Source organism: Thunnus maccoyii, chromosome 3, assembly GCF_910596095.1.
Source record: "Thunnus maccoyii chromosome 3, fThuMac1.1, whole genome shotgun sequence".
NCBI classification, from domain to species: domain Eukaryota; kingdom Metazoa; phylum Chordata; class Actinopteri; order Scombriformes; family Scombridae; genus Thunnus; species Thunnus maccoyii.
In genome coordinates, this window is record NC_056535.1 from 28,598,203 (window position 1) to 28,624,646 (window position 26,444).

The window sequence follows — 26,444 nt, forward strand, 5'->3', positions numbered from 1 at the left end:
GATGACAATGCTGTTTAATATTGATGTAAACTGAGAACTTTATAAACTTCATTTCACAAAAATACACATCTGTTTTTGTTTTTTGTCCTTTGCTAAGTGCTGTGTCGTGTTTTTGAAAATCTTATGTGATGATAGTAGTGATTAATGTTACGATATTACTGACTTTTCAATGTCTTCACTGGCTCCAGACGAGGACGGCGGTTGTAGACTGGGCATGCTCATAGCATCTCCCTTCATTATCACACTGAGGCTGGCCTTGACGTAACCCTTGATCCCTGACCTGGTGTCTGCTGGGTCGGTGAGAGGAGCCCATTTCTGGTAGAAGCGGTGGTCTGGAGATGCAGAGAGGTTAAAGGTCAGTGAGTACGGCAGTGTTTTGATCAGAGTACTTCAGTGTGTGCAGCACTGGTACCTGGCTGGTTGTACACAGTGGAGATGTCAATCTTAAAGGTTCCGATGTGGGTCATCAGGAAGGCGAGAGTCCGCCTGTGGAACACCTGAGAGGAAGTTACATAACAGGTGTTCACTTTGGCCACGCCCAGGTCTCTCACCATGGAAACAGCAGTAGAAACAGATGTGGAAAAACAAACAAAGAGGAAAACAGTGGAACTGACCTTTATCTCTATGACTTTATCAAAGAGGATCCCTGGAGTCTCCTGAAACTCAAACTGGAAGTTCTGAAAGTGGAGAGGAGACGAGTTAAACAGCTGTTTTGTATTTTACTGTGCTGTATTCTACTGTACTCTACTGTTGTCTCCACTCTGCTGTACCTCATTGTAGAAGGGACAGTTGGTCGATTTCTGCGTCGCTGTGTGTTTTTTCTGATTTCCCACTCTGATGAAAACGGCAGGGTTGATGTTCACTCCAACCAGCTTTTGAGCCTCCAGGATGTTCACATTCACCTGCATGCACACACACACACACACACACACACACACACACACACACACACACACACACACACACACACACATTCCTCAGTGATATAAAAGCTTAATGGTTCGTTTACTGAATAAACTGTAAATGACTGAACTGCTGAGAGGTCTGTCCACTGATTTCATGTCCCCTTGAGGTACATCAAAAAAGATGGAACTTAATGTTATGATGATGAAGAGGTTTGCATGTCCCAGATTAGGGATACCGAGGCCACCTCCTAGAGCCTCCTAGACATGGAAGGGTAGCCAGCCTCATAGTCAGGCCTAGACCTGTGGGGCCCAAAGAAGCAACATGGAGGAATAGAGGTCAGGTGTGCTGGACCCTGGCTGCATAAACAATCTTTAGGTATGTATATTTTTGCCTGTCTTGTTGCTCATGGTGAGAGGTGGCAGGCAGGTGCGGGGATACTAATGAGCTCCAGGCTGAGGGCAGTTGTGTTAAAGTTTTCCCCCGATAACAAGATGGTTGTTATATGTGTGTACAGTGTGTTGCTGGGAGGAAAACTCTGACTTGTTTGTGCCTATATGCCTAAAAGCAGTTCTGAGTATTCAGCCCTCTTGGAGTCTGTGGATAGAGAAGGTGCCTGTTGTTGCAGCAACCAAAGAACCAGCTGGTGTCCAAGAGATCTCTTGAAGCAAAAGACAGGTAGCCTATCAAGAGGCCAGAATGGCTGCAGCTTCGGTAGATGCCGAAGCAAAAACTTGTGGGGAAGGGTCATGGGGAAGGACTTTGATTGATCTCAAAGACATTCAGGCAAACTGTCCGACGACTCGGGAGGGGCAAGCTGGGGATATGCTGAGCAGTGAAAGGGATCATTTGAAGAACTGCTAAGCCTGATGACACATCTGCTGTGGAGGAGGCAGGGTCGAAGGACTTAGGGGAATTTTTACTCATATCCTTAACAGAGATCACTGAGAAAGCTAAAAAGCTCCACAGTCACAAGCCACCAGAATGAGAATGAGATTCACCCTGATGTGCAGAAGGCTCCGGATATTGTCGGGCTGTCCTTACAGACACACCTCTTCTATGTTGTGTGGAGGTCAGGGACAGTGCATGTGGACTGGTAGAGTGGGACCCCTTTCAAAAAGGGGGACCAGAGGGTAAGCTCAAATTATCACAGTGCTCAGACTCCTGGACGCTGATTGTCTAATCTCAGATTCAGGAGAAGCAATGCAGATTCTGTTCCAGTTGTGGGACAGTAGTCCACCTCTTTACTCTTGCAAGGATGCTGGAGGGTTCATGGGAGTTTGCCCATCCAGTCTACATGTTCTGTGGACACAGAGGAGGCTTATGACTGTGTCCCTCGTGTCTTATGAGGGCTGTTACAGGAGTACAGGATCCTTACACTGCTGCTATGAGCGATTTCTTGTATAACCAGAGCGAGAGCTGTATATCAGCAGGAAGTAAAGCTCGTTCTCAGTGGGTGTCGAGCTCCACCACTGCTCTGTCTTGTCACAATTCTGTTTTCATGTTGTGATGCTCTGATCCGGATGCCTAAAAAGGTTTTCCAGACACATTGAACTGGGAGGAGACCCCAGAGCATTCAAAAATGGGTGGATGAAAAAACTCACCTGAAAGCTCTGGACTCTGGGTGTTGCCGCAACAACATGTCTGGACAGCGGCCTGCAACGACTACACACAAACACACACACACACACACACATTAGTGACAGCAGATCAGTTTTATTGCACCCAGATGAGTTGAGAATAAAAATACTCTGCTTGGAACAACAATGTGCGTCTGATATGGTTTTTCAAAAATAAAGAAAAGTTGAATTATCTCGTTAAAATCCTTAAAATTACATCTACTCATGATCTCTCATTAAAAATTCCAAAATCTATGAATATGCAAATATGTTTAATTTAAAAAGCTTAACTGCTGGACACAAGATGTCTCCTATTTCACACTGTAAAGTCCTTTCTCAGTGTTTGTGCACACTGGAGGCATTAAGTTTCCACATCACACTTGTATAAGTTGAATATTGGACCAGGATTGATGTACAAAACAGTTGTGATGTCCCAAATCATGCTTGAAGGCCCACCACAGAGCACAGATAAACTTTCCTCTTTCAGCAGATAAATGTAAAAACAGCCTTCTGGCATCAAACTCTGCACACATACATCATTCTGCACAGTGAAGCTCAAACATCCAACTGAAGGAAAAAGAGGATAAACATTCTCGGGTGAAGGGGGACTTTAAGTAAACAGACCTCAGCAAAGGAGTGAAGATGATGTTAGAAGCCTCCATATCCATCAGGTCATCATCATAATCCTCATCATCATCTTCGTCTTCGTCCTCATCCCCAGTCCGGACCAGGTTCCGCCCCAGACGCCGAGCCTCTCTCTCCACCTGATCTGTGCGAGTGACGGTCGGCTGACTGACAGGGAGGAGAGATGGAGAGTAATCAACAGTTTCCTCAAATATTCAGTGTGCTTTGTTTTATCCTTCTGTCAGTCGCAGTAGGGTGGGGTTTAAAAATTGTTGACATCAATACCAACTGTCTGTGGCAGAGCTGAGGACAATGAATCTGTCAGTATTCACAATTATGATGATTTTCATTTTGCTTCTTTATCACCTTTCTCCAGAAAAAACGCATCTCACCACCCTCTACTTAATGATCCTTTCATACCGAGCAGCTTTGAAGAAAAGACTCAGAAGTCAGAGTAATGAGGCTTCTTGTCAAACAGATTAAAACGAGCATGTGTATCGAACTTGCACATGGAGGCTCATTCTTGATCTTATAGTAACACATAAAGTATCTGTGATGAAATATTTAAACTCAAGGCTGAATTAGTGGTCAGATGATTCCTATGTTCATGATTGGATGTTCACACTACATCCCTTTGCATACTCGGGCATGTCCAAAATTTCAGTATTGGTCTAAAAATCAAGTATCTCTCTAGCTAAGAGAATGAACGTGTGAGTCGTAGACATTCTCACCTCTCAGGGTCGCCAAACGCTTCGTTCCTGATGACCAGAGATGATCTGAAGATGATGGAAAGAAGAGAAACAAAATTATAAAGATGGACTGTTGTTTTTACAGTTTCATGGCAAAGATGTGTCTTCAGATGTTTCCGGTTTATTGTGGACATGTCATCTTACTCATCCTTGTCTTCAACTTGCAGGAAGTCGAGTCCGTCCCAACTTCCTGCTGTTCCCTCAACTGGATGATACCGAATATCCAACTCTATATAGATCTACAGAGAGACAGAGCGACCAAAAGTGATTTCACCAGAGATATCAGAAACTTCTTGTACATAAAATAAATAATGATATAAAGTGTGTGTATGTGTGTCATTACATCAGTCAGGCTGTAGTTGGCATCAGTGAGTGGTTCCCGTAGCAACAGCCTCCCTGCGGTGACAACATGCTGGAGACTGACAACCAGCTTCCCGAGTAGTCTTCACACAAACACACACAAACACAAACACAGTAATTTTAAGTATGATGGATATGAAATCAATATGTGTTGTATATATGTATGTGCATGTGCGTGTGTGTGTGTGTGTGTGTGTGTGTGTGTTTGTGTGTGTGTGTTTGTGGGTGTGTGTGTTTGTGCCTATTACCTGTTAGAGAAGACTTTACTGCAGTTGTAAACACTGATGGACAAAACTTCATCTCGGATCACTTTACCATAGTGAGGCCAACGGAAATGCTGCACACACACACACACACAACACACACACACACAACACACACACACAGACACAGACACACACACACACACACACACACACACACACACACACACACACACAATGTGTGTTAATTTCATTGTAAAATTGTTTAATTTATATTGTCAACTGAAAAGAAAAACAAGCAAAAACTGTACAAATAAGCAGTGAGCATAGACGTTCTTTGGGGACAGTCTGCATAACAAAAGTATCTGAATTCAGAGGTCAATGTTTTAGCTTTTTCTGAGTTTTCAACCACATTTCACAGACTTCTGACTCCTGGTCAAACCACCATCACTATGACTATTGGCCAACACACTCAGATACAGCCACTCTATTAACTTGAATATCAGGCAAACTGCTAAACTTGCAAGAAAAGAAAACTAGAGCGAGAAGGAAGAAAGTGTTTCTGTCTTTACACTGGACACTTTCCGCTACAACCATTAATCATCATGTCATGGTCACACCTGAAGAACAAACACCAGCCTGACTCAGCAGCTGCACAGAGAAACATAACCCAGAAACCGCTGCTGTGTTCACGTCACACAGAAGTTACTGTAATCACATTAACTATTGTCAGCAGTGTTTATGTCAACAAACAGGTGGTTATATAATGAAGCGGGTAGAGGCTCTGGTTCTGTAAAATCAAATATAAAAGTTTGTCTTCAGGAGGATCTCAAACTGAGAACTACGGCGTCTCCTGATCATTAAATGGTTTTGTTCTGGTCATCAGGAGGAAACGTCTCATGTTTTTCCTTCAGTTTAGAAAGGCTCTAAACACTACAGTACCCATGAGCCAACAAGTTCTGCAAAGCTCAACTTGTAATGTCACTGCACCATATCAAACTAAAGTGAAACCAGGATTTCTAGTTTCTCATTCAGAATCATGGTAATAAAACAAATGATCAAAAATCGGTTTGTTGTGTGGTTCACTCAATATATCTAGACAGGGATGGTACATTTTTAGCAGCTTTAATGATGAGAACATCAGTTCAGTCCTCCACTTTGTTCCAGAGTTAAATATCTCAACAACTATATGATGGATTGTCATGAAATGTTGTTCAGACATTCATGTTCCCCTCAGGATGATTTGTAATGACTTGAATGTGTTGATTCCTTCACTCTTCATCTACTGTAGTCTTGTTAAACTAACATCAGCACGATCACATGCTCACAATGATAATGCTAACATGTTGATGTTTAGCATGTAGTATGTTTATCATGGACATGGAACGTCCATCCAATAGTTGTTGAGATATTCAAGTCTGGACCAAAGCTTGGATGGCTCAAAATGATCTGACATAATTTTTAATTATTTCTGTTTTAAGCAGACTTTAACAAACATAATTTTAATGGTGAGCAGCTATGAGAAAAGACAGAGAGGACCGAACAGTGTAGAGGTCATCAAATGACATTATAAGTAGGGCTGCAGGAGGGATTTCTAATTGAGGTCTGCCAGCAGCACCGTGGGATGTGGAAAGAAACTGCAACTGGAAAGACAGTTTCCTGCAATCCAAAACTATTCTTAAGTGCATGTAATCAGTCTTAATCTCTTTGTATCATCATCCTCTTTCCCTGAATCTCCTCATCCTTCTCTCTGACATTAGACAGGTCTTTGGACAGACCGTGATGTTTCTGTGGCTGTTCTCAACTGCTTCAATAAATAAGTTGTGTATTGGTGTTAAAATATGTACATACAATACTAAATTAATTTCATCATGTTATTATAATGTTATGATAATTTTCTACAGGTGTGATGCTACACAGGGTGGAATATAACTTTTACTAATGCATTTCAGTTACTTATACTTCACTTGACCATTTCTACTTTATACATCTACTCCACTATAATTAGATATTTCACAGATATAATTACTCACTTTTCAGATTACAATTTTACATACAAAATATGTAATAATCTTAATACTAAAAAAATCCTTGACATTAAACTAACCAACAGTCTATAAACCAGTTTGTTCCACCTGCTTACATGTTAATGCAATAATAACAATAATGATCAGATAATACAATAACACTGAAGATAACACTACTTCTGTTTTGAAAGCAGGACGTTTACTTGTAATGGAGTATTTTTACAGTGTAGTGTTGCTACTTTAACTTCAAGTAAATGCTCTAAATACGTCTTTCACCACTGAAGCTACAGTGGATGTTTCAGTAGCACTGCTCAGCTTCAGCTGCTATCAGTTATCTGAACATCTGCCTCTGTGTAAACTAAAGTAGAGCAGAATCAAAAGTGACAGTTGACAGAACCTGTCAGACTACTGACAATCTGATCTAAATGAGCCACTGACTTAACGCTGTTTGGTTTTGATTTTGGATACAGATATACTTTGGATTTATTTATCTTTGTTGTTAAACAATATAGGGCTGTAACTAACGATTATTTTTATTATCGATTAATCAGTAATTCATCTGGTCCATAAAATGTCAAAAAATGTTGAAAAATGTCGACACTGTTTCCTAAAACCCAAGATGCAATATTTTTTAGTTTTGTCCTGACCGACAGTAAGCGATTAATTTTTTGTCGACCAACTAATCGATTAATCAACTTATTGTTGCAGCTCTAAAACAATATCTTCTTTGACATCCAATAACTGTGTTTAAATGTTTAAAATTATGTTGTGGTTAATTTCTGCTCACAAATTATTAATTTGAAAGCATGAATTTCTCTGTTTTTTTTCTCTCCAGGAAACTTGCAGTAGAATAAAGTAGAATTACGTCAACTGTAGGTGTGTGTGTGTTGAAGGAGTGGCTGTGTGTGTGTGTGTGTGTGTGTGTGTGTGTGTGTGTGTGTGTGTGTGTGTGTGTGTGTGTGTGCATGTGTGTGTACTGTAGGAGTGGTACAGAGTCCTATCAGCTCCATTAAAATAGTTTCAGTCTGAAGCAGACAAAGAACTACAGCTACCTGCTTTAACACACACACAATACAACCGTGATGAAGGTCATGTGATCTGAAATCTCAACACCTCATCGTTCTCACAACTGTTTCTACATGAACTGACCCGTCTGTAAACTTCACACGGACATTAGCAGAAGGTTACTGACCTCCTGAGAGCTCAACTCAGAAGAGACTAAATGCCCCTGTTGGGCATGTTTACCCAGCATGCTCTCTGCGAAGACTCACCCCTACTCTGCCTCTGATTGGCTCTGATCCTGATATTTTTATCCTAACCCTAATCATCTCTCTCCCCATGACTAAACCTAAACTGTATTGACGTCGTAATCGTGGAGAGAATTTGGGAGTTTTCCCATTCACTTCAACACAGTCAGAGTTTTATCACAACAGCATCAAGAGGACATTAGAGGAACTAAATCACGAAATGTGTGACAGTGACGGGCTACACCGACATAAATCGTAGTTAAAATGATGACATCAACACTCTGTTCTGTCGTCTGATTGGTCTGAACGTGTCCGCGGTGGACAGATCAGATCGCTGGTTTACTGACCTCGTTGAAGATGGCCAAGTTCTCACACTGCAGGACTCTGGTTTTGTGGGTGAAACCTGTAGGACAGACAGACAGATGAGGTTACCATAGTAACATTACTGACGCCTCAGGCTCCATCAGCGGTTAACTGACTGGTGAAATAAACCTAACCATGGGTTCAGTTGACTACAAACATACTTTAAAAACATGGAGGAGAATTTAAACACAAGAAGAAGAGAGAGGGCTGAACATTTATAAGATATATCCCAAAGGAACAAAGAACTTTACCTGCATTTCAGCTGTACAATGTAGGGCCTAAATTTAGTTCCTGATGCCAAAAAACGTTCCTCCTACAGGGGTGGTACTTTCTGAACTATCAGAGTGAAGAATTTATTTTCACTGATTGGTCAACACAGACGTCAGCTTGCTACAACAAGGCCTTTTTCACTACAAGAACATAACAACCCGTAATTGTTGGGACATGGCTTCCGCTTTTGTTTCCACTTTATTCCCCTCATTTTGGGGCGAGTTCCTGAACTCACTGCTCAGGAGGTGACGCTAAATCCAAGATCCAGGTACTCACATGGGGGACTGCAACAGCCAGTGTGCAACATTGCAAATAATAACAATATAGAGGTGATTGTGTTTCTGATTCACAATACACCAATATGTGTGTTTTGTTGCCATGTTCTACATTTGTCTGTGAAAACTGTAGATTGTGTTCACAGTGTAGGGGAGTATGTTACGTCTAATTACATTCTCTGTCATGTCATGTATGTATGTCAAGCTATTTTTTGCACTAAGCTAGGCTAATGAGGCAGCATGACCAAACACTACATCACTATATTGTATTTTGGTAAATGGCTGCATTACCAAGTAAAGCCCTTTTATCCAAAGCGATGTCAGCGAGCTACATCGGTGCTGATCTGATCATCAAGAGCAATTTAGGGACATGCAGACAGGAGGATCTGAGGATCAAATTGACAATCCTGTGATTAGTGGAGGAGCTGCTTCCCCTCCTGAGCCACAGCTGCTGCTTTTGAAGAAAAAATTGCCAGGAAATGATTGCGCTGCATCCCGCAGACTGTTCTCCACCAGATTATCCACCATCACCTCCCAGTCTGCTGTTTGAGGAGAGAATCCACCAGCGGGATGCTTTTTTTAACGATATGAAGCAGAGACAGAGCAGGACCCAGCAGTGGAGAGCTGGTCAGCGGGGACGGAGGTTAATTCTGTCAACCTCCTAATACAGGCAGGGCTCTTCTGTTAATTTAACATTTAAAAGTGATCACATGCAAATGTGAAAAAAATCAATACTAGCATCAAATTTTCCATTGTTCTCTGTCCTACAACTGAACTGCTACTACCAACCAAACAGCACACAAAAACATTTATCCTGGTATCTGAAGCTGTGTCGCCTCAATGACGTATATCTAAAATGTTCTGTTTTAAGGCAGAACCTAGAACCAAGACGTCACAGGTTCTTTCAGGTTCCCGGTTGTGGGTATCTCCCTAAGTGGCTCGATAAGTTCCCGTAGCGGGAAAGAGCTGAACTTGTTTTCAGTGTCACAATAGGGAAGCGCTGAGAATCAACAAGGGTTGGACATTTACTGTAATGTTTATTGACTTAAAACCAAAGTAGTTCAACAAGTCTATAATGGAAACATAAAATTGTATTTGCTAATAGTTTCATGGTCAGCTGACCGTCCACTGTGGAGACTGGTGTTCTCTCATTTTCCACCTCTTCACGTCTCCCTTTCATTCATTACATCCAGTCACAAGTAAACACAGGTGTCATTTAAGGTGTCATCAGTCTAATTTGTTATATCACAGTTCTTCAGATGTGGTGGAAACACAAACGGGGATCTGCCACAGAGACTTTTAATTCCTGAGATCAGTTCCTGGAATTTCTTAGTTCCTGGAACTAATAAATCTGTGGACGCAGTTTAACACAGATTGAGGGTTAAAATCTGTGACCAGTTTTGTCAAAACCGGTGTGAACTGGTGCTGAAACGATTTTAGTCGATTAATTAGTTTCATGAACTTTAACTTGAGTATTTCCATTTTATGGAAATACTCAAGTCCACTACATTTATCTGAGAGATTTTTTTTTTTCAAACACTACATATGATTATTTTATATATATATATAACACTCTGAAAGGGTCTGATTAAAGGACATTTTGCCAATAATACTTCTGTACTTTTACTCAAGTATATGTTTGAATGCAGGACTTTTAGCATTTCTACAGCATGGTATTACTACTTTTACTTCGAGGTAAAGGATCTTACAAGTTGGAAGCACACTATTGTCTAAAATATCATCATGTGCTGCAGCATTAACATTTCCCTTCATAGGTATGAGGGGCCGAAAACAAACCCATGAGAAACAGACCCAGACCGTAAGTGCTCTAAAAGGTTCGTGCTTGTTACTGACCTCGGAAGCTGAGTTCGACCTTTCTGTCAGATCGTCCCGGCAGGTTGGAGATCCTCCTCAGATTCACACTGATGGACATGATGATCCTGATACCTGGAACCTGCCTCTTCACCTGTCCGTCCGTCTATACGGTGTCTCTCTGAAGTCGTCTCATCTGTTCTCTTCTGTCTTCGTCTTCTCTCTTCAGCAGTTGGAAACTAACTGCTGTGTGTGTTTTCTGTCCAACATGGTGATGGGAGGTACCTGTGTGTGTGTGTGTACATTACAGTAGAGGAGGGCTTCTGTAAGTGTGTGTGTGTGTGTGTGTGTGTGTATGTGTGTGTCTGTTAGGGCAGGTCCTGTCTAATGTTTGAGAAAGCAAATAGAGTTGCTCAACTAGTTCCCTCCTTAGACTACACTTCAGAGGACATTACATTGACTTACATTCATTTCCTGGAGATTTAAATTAACCTTAAACTAAGTCTTGACCTTATAATTTAATTATTTATGTTATGGGGACTTGCTTTTTGTATCCAAAAAGGAGGCGAGTCCCTAAAATGTGACTGCATAAACATAAAGCAGCTCAGTGGGATCAGTGCTCAGTTTCTTCAGTTCAGTAGAAATATCAATACTACAGTTAAAACCTGAATTTAAGCAAAAATAACAGAAAATAAAATAAAAGTACTGAAAGTCTAAGTTCATCTTTATGTTATCAGGTCAGGTGTTGTGCTCATTGACGACTGTTTCCCCCGGTTGGAAAAGAAAAAACCTCGAGCCAATCAGAGCTTTATAGGCAGGATTCATAATGTTGACGTCATCTTCATGTGACACAGCAAAAAAAAATGTCTTTAAGTGTGGATGAGATGGACACAGCTGTACAGGCTGCTGTTTGTTGATTCACAGAAATATACTGTAAAGAGCTCAGCAGCTGTCATAAAATAATAAAACATGCTGTTAAATTAATAGTTTGTGCGCACTAATGAACAGAACAAGACCTTAATGGACAATATTTAGTCAACATTAAGTGGATATGATACTGATGGTGACACAAACTAGATATTAATAGTTTTAAATCTGATTATGATATATTTGCTGATATATTATTTTTTTTACATAACACATAACTCAGTTTTTTTCCTTTGCTGATTCTGGCTGCCCACATTGGCCCAAAGCTGGTTCATGTGCTGATAACTGGAACTGATTCTCAGCTCGAATCAAGTCCAAACACCAAAACTCAGTAAAACTCAGTTATATCACTGTGAGACTGAGCCAGAACACAACTGAGTGTGCCAAAGCTCAGCAGCAATCAGGTCATCTCTACTGGAAACCCGGGACTGTAGTTCAACATAGTACTTCAGCACATATTAGACACTTCTTTAAAGAATTATTCCAGTTTATTAGAATAATTTTGGTAATTTTGTCCATAACTACCAAAAGAGGTAGTTATGGACAAAACTGTATATTGGTGAGTACAGTAATAATAACACTGTACTTACCAATATAGATTATACTTGAATAAGATACAAAATCATGGTAAAAAATAATTGTAGAAAGAATAATACGACAGTCCGGCAGCGCACAGAAAGCCGTACTGCTTACAGCTGAAGTTAACAGTCAGTGGTGGTTTTGTATTTTTGTGTCGGCTGATGATTGAAACTATGAAAAGTGTTGGAATAAAGCAGCAGCAGCAGCAGCTCTCTGCACCGAAACACAGTAAAGAAACTTATTTTGTTTCCCAATGTTGTTTTTTTTTATTGAATTCTAAGGCAGTGTTCATACAGACATGATGTTACTGGTTATACTGGTTAGTTACATTGGTTAGTTGATAGTGGTTGATTGAGTGAGCAGTGGAGCAGGTGGTCACATGATGCTGTGGATGAACCAGTTTCACAATCATTTACAAGTTGAGTAAAGAACAACAGGTGTGAAAGAGGTTTAACCAGTGCAGATATGGAGCAAAGGATTATGGGAGGTGTAGTTCTTTATCAAGATAAGATTTTATTTTCTTTTTCTTATTTTCAAACAGCAGATTTTCATCCCTGATGGTTCAAGTGACAGCAGTTTTTAGAAATTTGGCCCAAGTCTCTCCCATACTCGATGACATCATAGCACCATGTGACCACACAGCCAGGGTTAAACTGACGTACATGATTTCCAGCATGATTACATTCACTTAACTTCATTAATTGTCTGTTTAAAATGACAAATGGGAAGATTTTTGGCTGAAATCTTAAAAATTGAAGTGCCTTTTAAACACTTTAAACCACATATGTGAAAACAAATTCCCTTCAACTAAAACACAGATGTAAAACAAGTTTTCAGCAACTAAGAAGAAAACAAAGAAAGAAGATGGCGGAGACCACCAACAGAATCTGCTGCAGTTTGGCATCAACAACAACAACAACAAAAACAAAAAATACAAAAAAACCTGAACTCATGGTGCACTTAATTAGCTTTTTCTGGTGCTTTCAAGAGCAAGTCATGGTCTTCATCAGTGGATGGATCTGCCTTTTCTTTCTAAACGGTCAGATTTCTGTATTTCTGAACAAACTTCAGAAAGTAGTTTTTAAGGTTTTAGGAAACAAATTGATAAACAAAATGTTTTCTAACAGTTTAAAATAGGGAAAGTGTTAATTGTTATAGATGTTTTCTGAAAAGACCTGCGACACAGCAGACCTGTGTAGTGTTGGGAGTCATGATATGATGACTAACAGAACAGGAAAGCAAAGAAAACATGTTTGTTTTTCAGACTTTTCTCTAATCTTGTTTTTTCACCCGGTCAATTACGGTATAACTTTACCTCTCTGAGCCTCTAAAATGTATAAAAAAATACATTTTTTGGTTGAAATGGTCACAACTGTTGATATGTATGTTGAGATGTTAATATGTGTGACCAGTTCAACAAGAATGTATTGTTCACCAGTAGATATGGTTTTGTTTAGGAGGCCAAAAGCCTAAAATGTTGAGAAACACTGAAGTAAACAGATGAATCCAGACTCAGCAAACAAACATCTTTAGAAACTTTCTGGGGAACTCATTTGAATGTTTTGTCAATACTTCTCAGAAAACTCTGGATAGACGAGGAGTCAGAAGGTGCTTTTTCATTTCATCTCAAACTGTTCACACTTTATTTCCTGTGACTCCAGTCATCCCTCGTTGGCGACTGTAACAGGTGACAAAGTGATGTTTTCGATTGTTTTCTTACAGAGAAAACTGGAACAAGTTTGACTGAAAAACAACAAATCACACAGTCTTGAAGCAGCAGACACTGTTGGTACCAAAGAGGCAGACTGCTGGAAACATAAAACACTGCTTCAACTAAAAATACAAAACTGGTACGTTTGACAAAAATAATAATCCAAACTAGCTTCTTCCAGAGCTTTCAACCACATCTCACAGTCTTCCAGCAGATGGTGTGTTCAGGTGTTGTTTGGTCAGTTTCTGGTGTTCATTCAGTCTCTTCGGTCAGCTGTCACGTGTGATGTCATGATGATGTCATACACCACAACAGAACAGCAGGGAGATGAAGGTGTTGAAAGGTTATCGGGTGAAGACACCTGAGACGGCTCCATTCGCTGATGAAGACTGTGAGATATGCTTGGACTGCATTTATAGATCTCTAAAATTTGCAGCACTTAACAATTGTGGCTGTAAACTACAAAAATGTTATTATAGAAATTATCTTGTTACACAGACTGTTCCCAAATATGCAGAATGTATTTCTTTGCTAAAGTTAAAACTAACCTCAGCGCTACAAACAATATGCAATACAGATGTTTGACTTTAAAAAAAATGGACCCTGAAAAAAAAAGCCCAAAATGAACTCTTTGACCTCTAACAATTTTACTCATTTATGTCATTTCTGTCAACATCAAGTGATGATTGTAAGTGCTTAAAATGAGATTGAAAATTATTTTCAAGTGCTTTTAATTTAAGGTGCAGATGAATCGTTGGCGGTAACTCTTTAATTAGCAATGATTTATTTGACACAGTTTACCATTGATTGTTTGTTTGTGTGTGTGTGTGTGTGTGTGTGTGTGTGTGTGTGTGTGTGTGTGTGTGTGTGTGTGTGTGTGTGTGTGTATTTGTGTGTGTTTTCAGGTAATTTCAGTATCCCAGTTAAGAGAGAGAAGGCCGTGTCAGTCAGGAGACAGTCTTTGGTACGTACACAGAGCAGACATTCAGACAGACTCTCAGTGTGAAGTTGCTTGGCAATGCGGGACGCCGCGTTCAGGTCATTTGGGAGGGAGGGAGGGTTACCATGGTTACGACTAAGTGCTTACATCACTGGTCAGCTCAAGACTGCAACTGCCAGCACTCTTAACTGCGAGTCTAAAAGTGTGTTCAGGAATAGATATTCACCTGCTGGACTGTCGATGTACCAAACTGAGCTGTCTAGTATCTAGCTAGCAACACACACACTAACTGTGTGTATTTATGTAGCAGCAGTCACTGAGAACTCTGCTTCTTTCTGTTATTTCCCTCCAGTAGCTCCTTTTTTCTCTCATTTCTGTATGCTAATGAAGTAGATTCTGGTAAAAGGACATTTTTTTAGCTCAAATTTGAATATTTCCAACTTGTGTGGATGAATCTTTGACTCAGTTTGTGCAGCTCAAGAGTGAAAAAAGTCTAACTTGGATGCTGACAGGATTAACGGTAACTTCAACATGACCTGAACGCAGCATCATTACTGTGCTGCTGAGACGAAAATGTTGGCTCCCAACAAAGAGTGTTTCTGCCAGACGGACAGTGCGATCAGTAAATCTGTTCACTAAAGCCCAAATTTATACTTTCTGCTTTCTCACGGTGGTGACGTAAATGTTGTCATCTGTATATCATATATTTGATTGAGAAACTTATGAACTTCTGTGTGTTATTTGCGTACGCAGTCAGCATCCATTTTTGGACTTTATCTGACCAATGAACAGAGACGAGTTCAGACACCATATTACAGATTAAGAGATTAAGTCAGTTCAGATCTGCTCTGTCTCAGGTCAACTGACCTGCATGGCCAAACATTCAGAGTCTGTAACTACAGACATGCAGCTCTTTGATACAGGATGAAAAATTAACTGATGCCTCCAACATCTTGTATGAATCATTAATGTCGCAGGTCGTCAGTTTTGGTATTTTAAAAGGTCAAACAGGGGTCCTCCATATTTTAGGAAATTCAGGTTGAACCCAACGTGATGGTAGAAATGAGTTCTGAGCTGGGAGCCAAAATGGCTGCAACAACAAACCACTGAGAGTCATGACAGAGTCTGGAAGCAGCGTGTTGAGGTCACACAGGCTACACTAACAACTACAGTAAGGCTATAGTAAAGTGTATAATAAGGCTATAGTAGTAAAACTATGATAATATTCATAATATATTTTTCCAGCATTTTAGTGAAAAGCAAAGTGCAATATATTGACACCTGATCAATCAAGCAGATTCAAGCCACACACACTCATACAGAGCTGGTCCAGGGGTGCACAGTGTCACCATGGTAACAAGGAAACCATTGGTTTACTGTCAATGTGTAGAAGCTGCTGTGATAGTACTGTGTTGAAGTGAATGAGAAAACCCCAAACTTACTTCTGTCTACAAATACAAAGTCAAACAGTTTCTACACAAGTTCAGCTCTCAGGAGGTCAGTGACCTTCTGTTACTATGGTAATGATAATTGGAGTGTGTGTGTGTGTGTTGCTCTGTGACTGTTAAACACATGTTAGTAAAGACATGTGATTTGCATAGAAAGTGTGGAAACAGCAGGAGGAATCAAATATATATATGAATACATTAGTAAACATGATCTGCATAGTTAGTGTGAAAGCAGCAGGAGGATTCAATAATTCATACTACATTATTGTAATACCACTTACTGAAGAGGAAAATTAGAGAAAACAAAGTGATTATGACACTGGTTTAAAAAAAAAAAAATTGGGGAGGATTGCTCCTGGAATTCTGATTGGCTGACAGCTGATTGCTGCGTTGTGATTGGCTGAAATTCCAGCGACACATCAGGTTGGTCGTTGAAGAGTGGTCGACTTTGTGGGTAGGGCCAGAGCTGAGGGGTGCGGTCTGATCCTGGAATGAGCGGAACGTGGGTGGGGTCTAGGATTTGGGAGCAGCTTGTGGTTTCGGTGGTTCAAGGCCTCTCATTTTGAAATAAGAGACCAGCTGATTGGGAACCTCTGCCAGGACAGACTGAGCCAGAGATGACATGGGAGCCTGAAAAGAGAGAGAGAGAGAGAGAGAGACAGATGAGATGTTAGTGAGAAAGTTGTCAGCTGCTGTGTCTCATCTGCAGTGTTTAAGCACCAGATCTAGCCAGACCTCTACTCTCACAGAACATGAGTGCACACAGCAAACAGGCAATCAATAGGTGGCACATACAAATCCATAAATCACAGATAATTTGACATGGTTCACACAAACAGGCATCATGGTGAGAAAGTCTGTCAGACAGCTTAAGAAATTCAGATCTTTCTGGTGGTTCCCCTCTATTTCTACTCTGGTGCTGTGGAAAGCATCCTAAGGCCCCGTTCAGACCAATATTAGCCCTGCGTGAAAAATGTCGAATCTGCACAACACAACATCATCCACCACATGCAAGCACACATTCCTGGTGGATTACTCGCCACATTTCTACTGTTTACCTCACAGTCATCACCATGAAAGATCAAACAGTTGCTACCAAGACAACTTTCCAGAGTTGTAAAATCCTGTCTGTGAGCATTTAAACACATAAATCTGTTGCTCCAACTGGACTATTTCATATTTTATTGTCTCATTAGTACCTTCAACAACATTCACCCACCAACACAACCCCCCCCCACAATGTTTTAACACTGGTCTGTTCTCTCTGTGAATCTCAGCTAACGGAGGGATCACAGACTGGTCTGAGAGCTTACACAGAGCCAGTAGGATTATGAAGGATCCTCATTACCCCAGCAATAAACTATTCCAGTTTCTGCACTCTGGTAAACGCCTCTGTAACCGCAGAGAGACTCAGAAAAAGCTTCTCTGTTCCCAGCCTGGCACACTGTCCTCTGTGAAAGCTCTGCATTGCCCTGCACACTGCATTTCCAAATGTCTTAGTACAGTTTGACTTTCAACTGTGAACATTTTACATTTTTATTTACTGAAAAATTGCACAGCTGTTATACACACACACACACACACACACACACACACACACACACACACACACACAGAGCCTTACATCTTTGAACTGTCTGAACGGGACAAACTGGACGATGTCTCTGGTGATGGCCTCCCCCGTCGTCGACCTCAGCACGCCGTCGTCTCCATCCAGAAGCTCCATGGCTTTAAAGTCCGCCGGCCCCACACCAACGATGATGATTGACAGCGGCATCCGCGACGCCCGAACGATGGCGTCTCGGGTCTGGTCGAAGTCAGTGATCTCACCGTCCGTGAGGATGAGGAGGACGTAGTATTGCTGCAGAGAGAGAAAGACTTATATTAAAGTCTGAGTGTGTTTTTTTGGTTATTCTTTTTGTGTGTGTTTTTGTGTGTGTCCTCACAGAGGCGCTGTTGGTCTGTGCAGCTGTGGCGGCGATGGAAGCGACATGATTGATGATGGGAGAGAAGTTTGTAGGTCCTGAGAGTCTGATCTGAGGCAAAACCATCCTGTAGGCTTCAACTATCCCCTGAATACCTGAGAGAGACAGAGTGTAACACAGATGAAAATACTTTACAACTGCTGTCAATGCAGGCAAATGTGATATCAGATCAGAGTTGAATGTTGGAAATTTCAATCTCAGTATTACCCTGAAATTCTCACAAAAATCTTCAGTTCACATACTGAAGACTTCTGTATCTACTGAAACAAAAACGCCTTCTTCCAAACCTCATTATCACTACAACACAACTCTCATAAATATAATCCGACTTAAATTTCTGTTATTACGGTAATTTAACTGAATTAATTTTCAGCTGCAGTCATTTCTTCTGTTTCCTCCTCTGGCTAATATGGCACCTAACATTTTTTAGAACAAGTGCAAACACATCAGAGTGCAACATCTGGAAATAAAAACTGCAGGAGGTTCAGCAGGTGGCTTGTTGAAAGAGGCAGACTTCCGTTATCAAAATGATAGGAGCACTGAGAGAAGAAGATCACCTGAATCTTACAACTAAATGTCCAACAATAAAGCTCCTTGTTGCTCAAATCACAGAAACAACACATCAAAATGGTTTTAGTGTCTTTTTGGTGACACAAACATTAACCTGAAGCAGATACAAAGTGGGAAATGACATTCTGCGTAATCTAATGAACACCACATAATCAAATATTAAAGTGAAAACATCAGAAAATTTGAATAAACAACATTTTAATTGATTAATTACCCACAGTTCTGTGTTTATAGCGAGAAGGAAAAAAGAGTGAGATATTCCTGAGAAGTAATCATTTTACAATCACAGGAAATCTTTAAACCACTGAGTGTCCAGGTTGGAACCCACCAAGGGACCGCCAGATAAATCTGAGACCTCACTAGATATTCAACTGGAAGGGAAAGAAGTGTGTGTGTGTGTGTGTGTGTGTACCTTGGCAGTGGGGGTTAGTGGGGTTGAAGTTGAGGGCGAACTCATGGTTTGCAGCCTGTAGGATCAACAACACAACAGTTCAGTAAAGAATAAAGTTAATAATAATAAAGCTGTGTTGTGATTGGTTGGTTTAGAGAGCTGACCTGGTAGTCTGGAGGCAGTTTGGCTCCAAAACCGAACGCTGGGAAGAACTTATCACTGAAACAAGAAACATAAAATAATCACAGGGTTAGAGTCTGGGAAGTTGTTTTAGGTAGGGGGTCTGGTATGAGGTTTTGCAAGTGTTGTTTTTCAGGTGTAGGTTGTGTGTGTGTGTGTGTGTGTACTAACGAGTCGTAGTCCTGGATGACCTGACCCACAGACCACAGAGCAGACAGGTACTGGTTCAGCCCATCTGCACTCATGTAGTGGAGAGAGTTGGGTGAGCGAGGATCACCGTTCGAGCCGGTGAAGTCAATCCCCACCTGAGGAGTTTATACAAGATTCATTCATGCGTTCATTAATCACCACCTACAAACATTCAGTCATTATTCAAATATATCATTTACATGTTAATTTACAGTTTATACATTGTGTTTTTGATGAATAAATTAATTAACAAGTTATGATTAATAACTGAGATCAATCATCTCTTTATCTCAAGAACACAATATTTTGCAGTCTCTGTAAATATTTGAATCCTTTATATTTGAATGTGATTGGTGAATTAAAATAAAGCATTTAAAATGTGTGTGTGTTTGTTGATGTTGACGTACTGTGAAGTTGATTTGGCAGCCGCCCATCACATAGTCCAGGAAGCTGTACTGAGTCACCAGCTGCAACACACACAAACACAGTGACACAGCGTAAATGAAACAATCACTTGTGTGTTTAATGTTTATATTATATTATACACAATCAATGAAGTTACATCTATAAGTCAGTAGAAAATAGACTTTGAGTGTATAAATATGCTTCAGGTTGATGTTACACACAACAGTGCAAGTGAAACCTGAGCTGTTACACATGTTAGTCTATACCAACTAAAATGTAGGCTCATCTGTTCTGTCATATGCATGTGAACAACTAGAAAATGTGGTTGAAACATGTCTGAAGTGTTCACTTCCAATGACGTAGTTGCAGAACATACGGGAGGAGTAAAGATTGCGTATGCGTCTTGCACAGACAGATGCATCTACAACATCTGGCTAAAATGTGTCTCTAATGTATATTTCTGCTTTGTGAAGTCTAATTTCCAAAGCCAGCCATTCTGATCATACAAATCTTTCTGGTGTCTTTCTTTTAGATCTGTATTATGACTCTACTCTGTCATTTTTCTGCCCTGAGCAGTGCCTGCAGGCTGCACAGCTTCCTGCAAATCTGTTCAAAGCTTCCAGCAGGCTCCATCAATCACACAGCTTGGTTCAGGTTACAGATGGTAAAAGTTGGAGTTTGGCTCAAAGGAGGAGAAATCTGTTCACATCCTGACAACAAGTGCTACCTGACAGCTTTAAAGATTACAAAGCAGCAACCACCGGCAGGGAACTCTGGGTAATGTAGTCTCTTACCTTGCAGCTCTTCACACAGACGACTCCAGAGTTCTTGTAGCCCTTCTTCTTCTTCTGTTTCTCGGGGTGGACGCAGTCAAACTCCACCTGGAGGACAAGAGATCCCACAGTTTAATGACCTCTGACCAGCCAATAGAAAGACGTCAAATGTTTTATTATCAATGAGCTCACCGCTGAACTAGCAGCTTTCTGCAGCTCAGAGACTTTAGTGGTGAAAGAACCGATCAGATCATGAGATCCATCGCTGTCATGATCAGAACAATCCACCTGCAGGAGGAGAAGACTTAATGTGAGTGTCGGAGCTTTGGTTGATTGTTATGACTGAAGGTAAATTCTGATTGGTTGTTTTGAACAGAGGTAAAATCAGATTGGTGGAACCTTAATAGTTTTGTCGAGGTCGCTGCTGCAGAACGTCTGCAGAGGAACAGTGAACTTCTTCCAGGAGGGACTCAGATTGTTCTTCACCACCTATACAAACATACACACACACACACCTTCATCACAATGACATCATCCCGTGTGTGAGCTGCACTGATTGGTGCACAGAAGTATGTGACATAATCTTTTCCCAGCTGAGCCCCTCTCACTTAAAAAAGATACAAAAACACAAAATCTCTTCGGTGAAATGACTAAAACGATTCTAACTTGAACAGAAAATGATGTATTTATGCAGGAACCCATCAATCAGAGAAATAAGATGATTAAGACAATTGGTTTTAGGGTCTTTCATTTAGAATTAGGTTTAAATTGAGGTTTGAAGTATGAGAGTGTGTGTACCTCTGTTCTGTGGACCAGCTGCCACTTTCCGTCGTCTCCTTGCTTAAAGAACTCCAGGAAGGGATCAGACTTTCCAAACATATCCTTAACAAACAAAAGACAACAAGCTCAACTCATTCAGTGCATTTATATCTATTTGTTACCGGGTTACAGTCGGCTTTCAAACACAAGAAACCTGGTTTCAGTAACTGGGATAGAGTTTAGAGAAGTCAGATTTTCCAGCTAGAGTTCTCCCAGAGAAAGAACAAAAGAGGCAGGAAGCAGCATCTTCTATTAATAATATAGGTAAAATAAGAAAGAAATGCTTCCAAAATAAGGTCATGGGTGTGAAGGGGAGAAATCTGATTAGTTACACAGACTTACAGTCATCAGGTTACTACAAAGGAAGTGACTATGTTCTCTGATTATCTGCGTAATGTGATTTCTTTGAGTGCTTGGTGCATGTAAACATGCTGATTCTTTGAATACGTAGAGGAGAAAAAAGACGGAAAGAGGAGAAAAGACAAGGATAGCCAGCAGACAATCGCACCAGCTGTCCTTTAACTGGCTGAGACATCCCTGAAAGTTTTAATGGTGCAATGGTGATGTTGTAAATCACTACTTTCAAACTATTCAGTGGCTACAGAGGAACTATGGAAGAACTCTACACAGAAACCTAGTGATGGATTTATGAAGAGCTGGTGCAACACAGTCCTGAGGAGGTGGAGGTGGAGGTGGAAAAGAGGAAGATAAAGAGCAGGATGAGAAGGAAGACAATAAAGTAGGAAGAAGAGTTACCTTCTTGTCGAGCTTTTTAGCCTCCATCTCCAGCTCAATGGCTCTGTTGTCCTTCATCTCTTCTGCTGAGACCTACACACACACACACACACACACACACACACACAGTCTTTACTTGATAGTCACAATAATAAGAATATTGTATCCATGCACACAATTACAACATCTAAAACATATAACACACACACACACACACACAGAGTACATACAGTGATGGTTCCTTTCCCGGCGGGTTTGCCTTTCTTCAGCTGCAGAGGTCTGGTCAAAGTTTTACTGGAAACGATCTGAAACACACACAGAGGAGGTCAGTCTTCAGCTGTATCCTTGACAAAAGCCTCCAATCCTGCATCAGTACTGTAGTGACAGCAGAGGAACCTCAGTGATGGTTGTGTTTGAGGTCAGCTCCTCTGAACTGCTGATCTGTTAAAGCCTAATCACTTCATCAGCTGACAAATATATCAGTATCTGTAAACATGCTGGCAAAATATGAAATAATTCAAAGACAGTATTGTAACTACATATTTTGTCCAGAAGAGGGAGCTGTAGACATTATAATCCTTAGTGAACCTGAGAAGCATTTCTGCCTGTGAGTAAGAACTCTGTCACTAACCAGTTTTGAGGGATCTCTGCCAAAAATGTTCATTATGAGTTTAAAACTGTTAATAAATCACTGTTATGGTATTTCAGTTTGGACAGATTGACACTGTCATCCACAGAGAAACTCCAAGTAAAATAGTTTAATAGAAGTTAAAAATCTTTGGTCAATTCTGATTGTAGCCAGCAGATGGTGCACTAACAACAAATGTTTAACAACACAAAAAAGTATTACTACAGATACTGTGAGGTGTTTACTTGTCTGTTTCCATTAAACCAGATTCAGTGAAAAAAAAATGCTGATTTGCAGTGAGTCTTGTAAGAGTTTTTGAATTAAATCTGGTCTGATTTGGTGTGTACCTGTCCCAGCGTTAGCTCCACCCCTCCCAGGTAGTCATCATCGCCGAGGTCGACACTGGAGTTGTCGATGTCGTAGATCCCCAACTTCAGATTTTGAACCGTCTCAAAGTGATAATCCAGTCTGAGACGCTGACTGAAGGACGGACTGGAGGAGTTCTTAATACGCTCAGTACGACCCAGCTGACAGAGAGACAAACAGAGAAGAGAAGAGTTTTTTTTTTTATCCAACACAAAACCTAAAATAAAATAAATCCTGTATCCTATAGTGTGATTGCAATGTTACCTCAGTCCAGTTGTCTCCTCCCGTGTTTAGCAGCAGCACACACAGAGGATCCGACTTTGATCCGACATCTTTATCCAGCAGGTTGGAACAGGAGACACTCAGCTCCACTTTAGAGACACAGTCCGCCATCTGAGGAGGAGCAGAGAGAGACCTTCAGATCAGGATTCAATACAGAACATAACAAGTTTTTATAGAATAACTTCAGTGTCACAACAAAATGTACAGTTGGTCACATTAAACTTTCTGACATCTGCCAATGAAAAACAAACACTGGTTAGAAAACTGCTCAAAAAGCAGGAACCTATTTCAGTACAGAAACTGAAAGACAACGCCGGTTACTGCTTCTGTTTTATCTCCTCTGTTCTCTGAATTAAAACCAACACAAAACACAATTTGCAAACACATCTATAACAGAGGAGTCCTGATGGAGGACTCATGATGGAGTTAGAGACAAACATATGGATCAGAGGACATTCAAGTGATTAGAGGAACTGAACATAGACACAACACACAGCAAACCACAAAATAATAAAGTGGTTAATGAACTGGACACCATTAACTGTTTGATACATAAAATGTCAGAAATTAGTCAAGCAGTCCAAAAATCAAAAAGTCCAAAAGGATGCTCAGTTTATAGAAAATGACGAAAACCAGCAAATATTCACATTAGAGAATCTAGAACCACTGAAGTTTTAGCATTTTTGCTTTAAAAATAACAATCATTATCAAAATAGTTGCAACAACTTATCAACTAATAATTCATTTCTGCTCTACATCATGTTTGGACCACAAACTGGAAAAATCTTCATCACTTCAACCTGAAAATAAATGAAATGAACTCATATCTCCAGCAGCAGCAGCAGCTTTCTGCTGTGTCTCGTTCTAACCCATCCAGACCCAGAGCTGACCTGCAAACCCTGTACAGACTCAAACCCTCTTCTGCTCGGTCAGAGGTCACTCTCAACACCACATTTTATATGATTCTTCAAACATTTGCTTGCACTAAAACAATAAGTTACAGAGTTCTGCTGACACCTAAATTATGGTACGTCAAAAGCTCTCTGTGACAGTCTGTAGAGATAAACCTGTATGACTTTGCAAATTTATCTTTCCAACATGCAAAGGAGGCTGTTGAACCTCCAACAGACACTGAATGAACTGACTGAACCTCAAAGAATTTTCTTCAACAGCAGCTATGAACTGCGGCTGGGCTCTCTGTATGTTACGTGAATAGACTCTTCTATGAGGATGTGGTGGGTCACTGGTCTCATGTCTAAATGAAAAACAAGTTCAACTGGAACAAAATCTGTCACAGCCTGAAGTGATGGAAAATAATGAGTTTTTTTTTTTGTTTGTAATTGAATAATCATTTTGAATAACTTTTTAAGAAAAAAAAAAGTTCAAATGACCTGACTCCGGCTTCTTAAATGTGAATGACTGAACGAGACATTTCAGGAAGTCACCTTGGGCTGTTAGTTGCAGCCCTAGCACACAACAAAGTTCATCTACCAAACAACCAGTGGTTGAAAGTAACTAATTACATTAACTCAAGTACTATACTTAAAAGTACAATACTGATGTGCCTGAACTTTACTACTAAATTACCATTTTAATGCTACTTAACTTTTTACTTTAACCTCCTACATTTCAGACTGATATTGTACTATTGTACTCTACAATGCTTTGTCATGAAAATGCTTGTCACCTATAAACGCATCAGTATTAATAATCGTAATTAAATAATTGTATAAAAATAATAATTTAACACTGACAGAGCCCCTTTAACCTCAATAAGGACAACTTCTACTTTTACACCTAACGTACATTTTGCTGAGAAATAAATGTTGTCTTTTATTCATCACAATTAAAACTATGAATGTTGGACTTGTAAGATAGTATTTTTAAATTGAATTGAATTGAATTTAAATTGAAAGATCTGAATATTTCTCCCACTACTGCTGAGAACATAGTAAGGGAAAATTATTTCTGTTGATAAATATATACATCAGTTTTTAAAAAAAAACTTTTGTACTTTAACAATGCAGATCACCTTGACTTTTCACATTATAACACCTACCTGTGCATCAAGAGCACTTTGTGATTCATTAGATGCCAGTCATGCCATTGTTTTTACTCATCTGAAAATTATTTTCTCAACTGACTGATTAATCATTTGATCTATAAAATGTAAAAAAAAAAAAAAAGTTCCCCAGCATCCAAGGTGACATCGACAAATAGTCTTGTAAAATGCCCAAAATCCAAAGATATTCATTTTACAATGATATAAAAAAAGAGACAAAAGCATCAAATCTTCACAACTGGGAAACTGCAACCTGAGAGTGAGTGTTTATTGATCAATGACTCAAACAATTAATCGATCACCACACCCACAACACAACCAACGGTGAATGCACCAGACAGATTTAAATTCTGGCCACATTAAAAGCTTTCAGGTTACTTTACCTCACCTGAACCTTTTCACTGTTGTACCAGTGACTGTTTTCCTCTCAGACTGTGAATGAACTGAGCCAGTGGCACCTCATGTAAACACCAGTATGATAACGTAAAAAAACAAGTTAAACTGAAGTTGTTAAACCAGTCTGCCAGTCAAACCAGGATGATTTACCAAACACACATACACATCCTCTCTCTCTCTCTCTCTCTCAAATTCACCAGCCATTCAACAGTAAATAATCAATAATTAATTAATTTCACACCCTGACACACACACACACACACACACACACACACACACAGACACACACACACACACACACACACACACGGAGCATTGTGTCGACACAGACAGTGTAAATCACCTTATCGGGGCCGTTATGCTTTATCTCCTTTAAAACCACAGAAAGCGACCGACAGCCAACTACCTACAGAGAGTCTGCAACAGGGAACGACACCTTTTCAGTCAGAATAAACACACCGTATAGTACACTAACCGACCTAACCACTATGTTAAGACTTTTTACAGAAACTTACCACTGCAAAGAATTCCGATTTTAACAGCAACTAAAGCAGAAGACAAGCTTAGCGCAGCAGCTTAAGCTAACAGGGAGCGGCAGATAGCGAT

At 40.2% G+C, this 26,444-nt stretch overlaps 2 protein-coding genes across 3 annotated transcripts; both read right to left on the reverse strand.

Moving 5' to 3' along the window:
• Positions 1-118: 118 nt before the first annotated feature.
• LOC121891845 (fer-1-like protein 4) lies at positions 119-10,573 on the reverse strand. The gene is made up of 11 exons (XM_042404478.1): positions 10,495-10,573; positions 8,080-8,135; positions 4,504-4,592; positions 4,239-4,338; positions 4,040-4,134; positions 3,878-3,922; positions 3,147-3,314; positions 2,508-2,568; positions 771-902; positions 413-677; positions 119-332 (listed from the first exon to the last, which is right to left on the reverse strand). Exons 1-11 carry the CDS (start codon positions 10,571-10,573, stop codon positions 148-150), a joined length of 1,275 nt encoding a protein of 424 aa, XP_042260412.1. The 3' UTR covers positions 119-147.
• Positions 10,574-12,199: 1,626 nt separating this feature from the next.
• On the reverse strand, positions 12,200-26,444 carry cpne1 (copine I). Of its 2 annotated transcripts, XM_042404209.1 has the most exons (17): positions 26,354-26,444; positions 26,182-26,255; positions 23,363-23,491; positions 23,080-23,259; positions 22,335-22,409; positions 22,126-22,197; positions 21,349-21,432; positions 20,950-21,039; positions 20,743-20,838; positions 20,572-20,658; positions 19,780-19,839; positions 19,355-19,488; positions 19,168-19,222; positions 19,025-19,079; positions 18,004-18,137; positions 17,682-17,918; positions 12,200-16,687 (listed from the first exon to the last, which is right to left on the reverse strand). In XM_042404209.1, the coding sequence occupies exons 3-17, from the start codon at positions 23,489-23,491 to the stop codon at positions 16,571-16,573; spliced, it is 1,605 nt and encodes a 534-aa protein (XP_042260143.1). In that variant the 5' UTR covers positions 26,182-26,255; positions 26,354-26,444; the 3' UTR covers positions 12,200-16,570. The 2 variants fall into 2 exon arrangements, with proteins under 2 accessions (XP_042260143.1, XP_042260133.1); XM_042404199.1 differs by lacking the exon at positions 26,182-26,255 and having other exon boundaries at positions 26,354-26,438.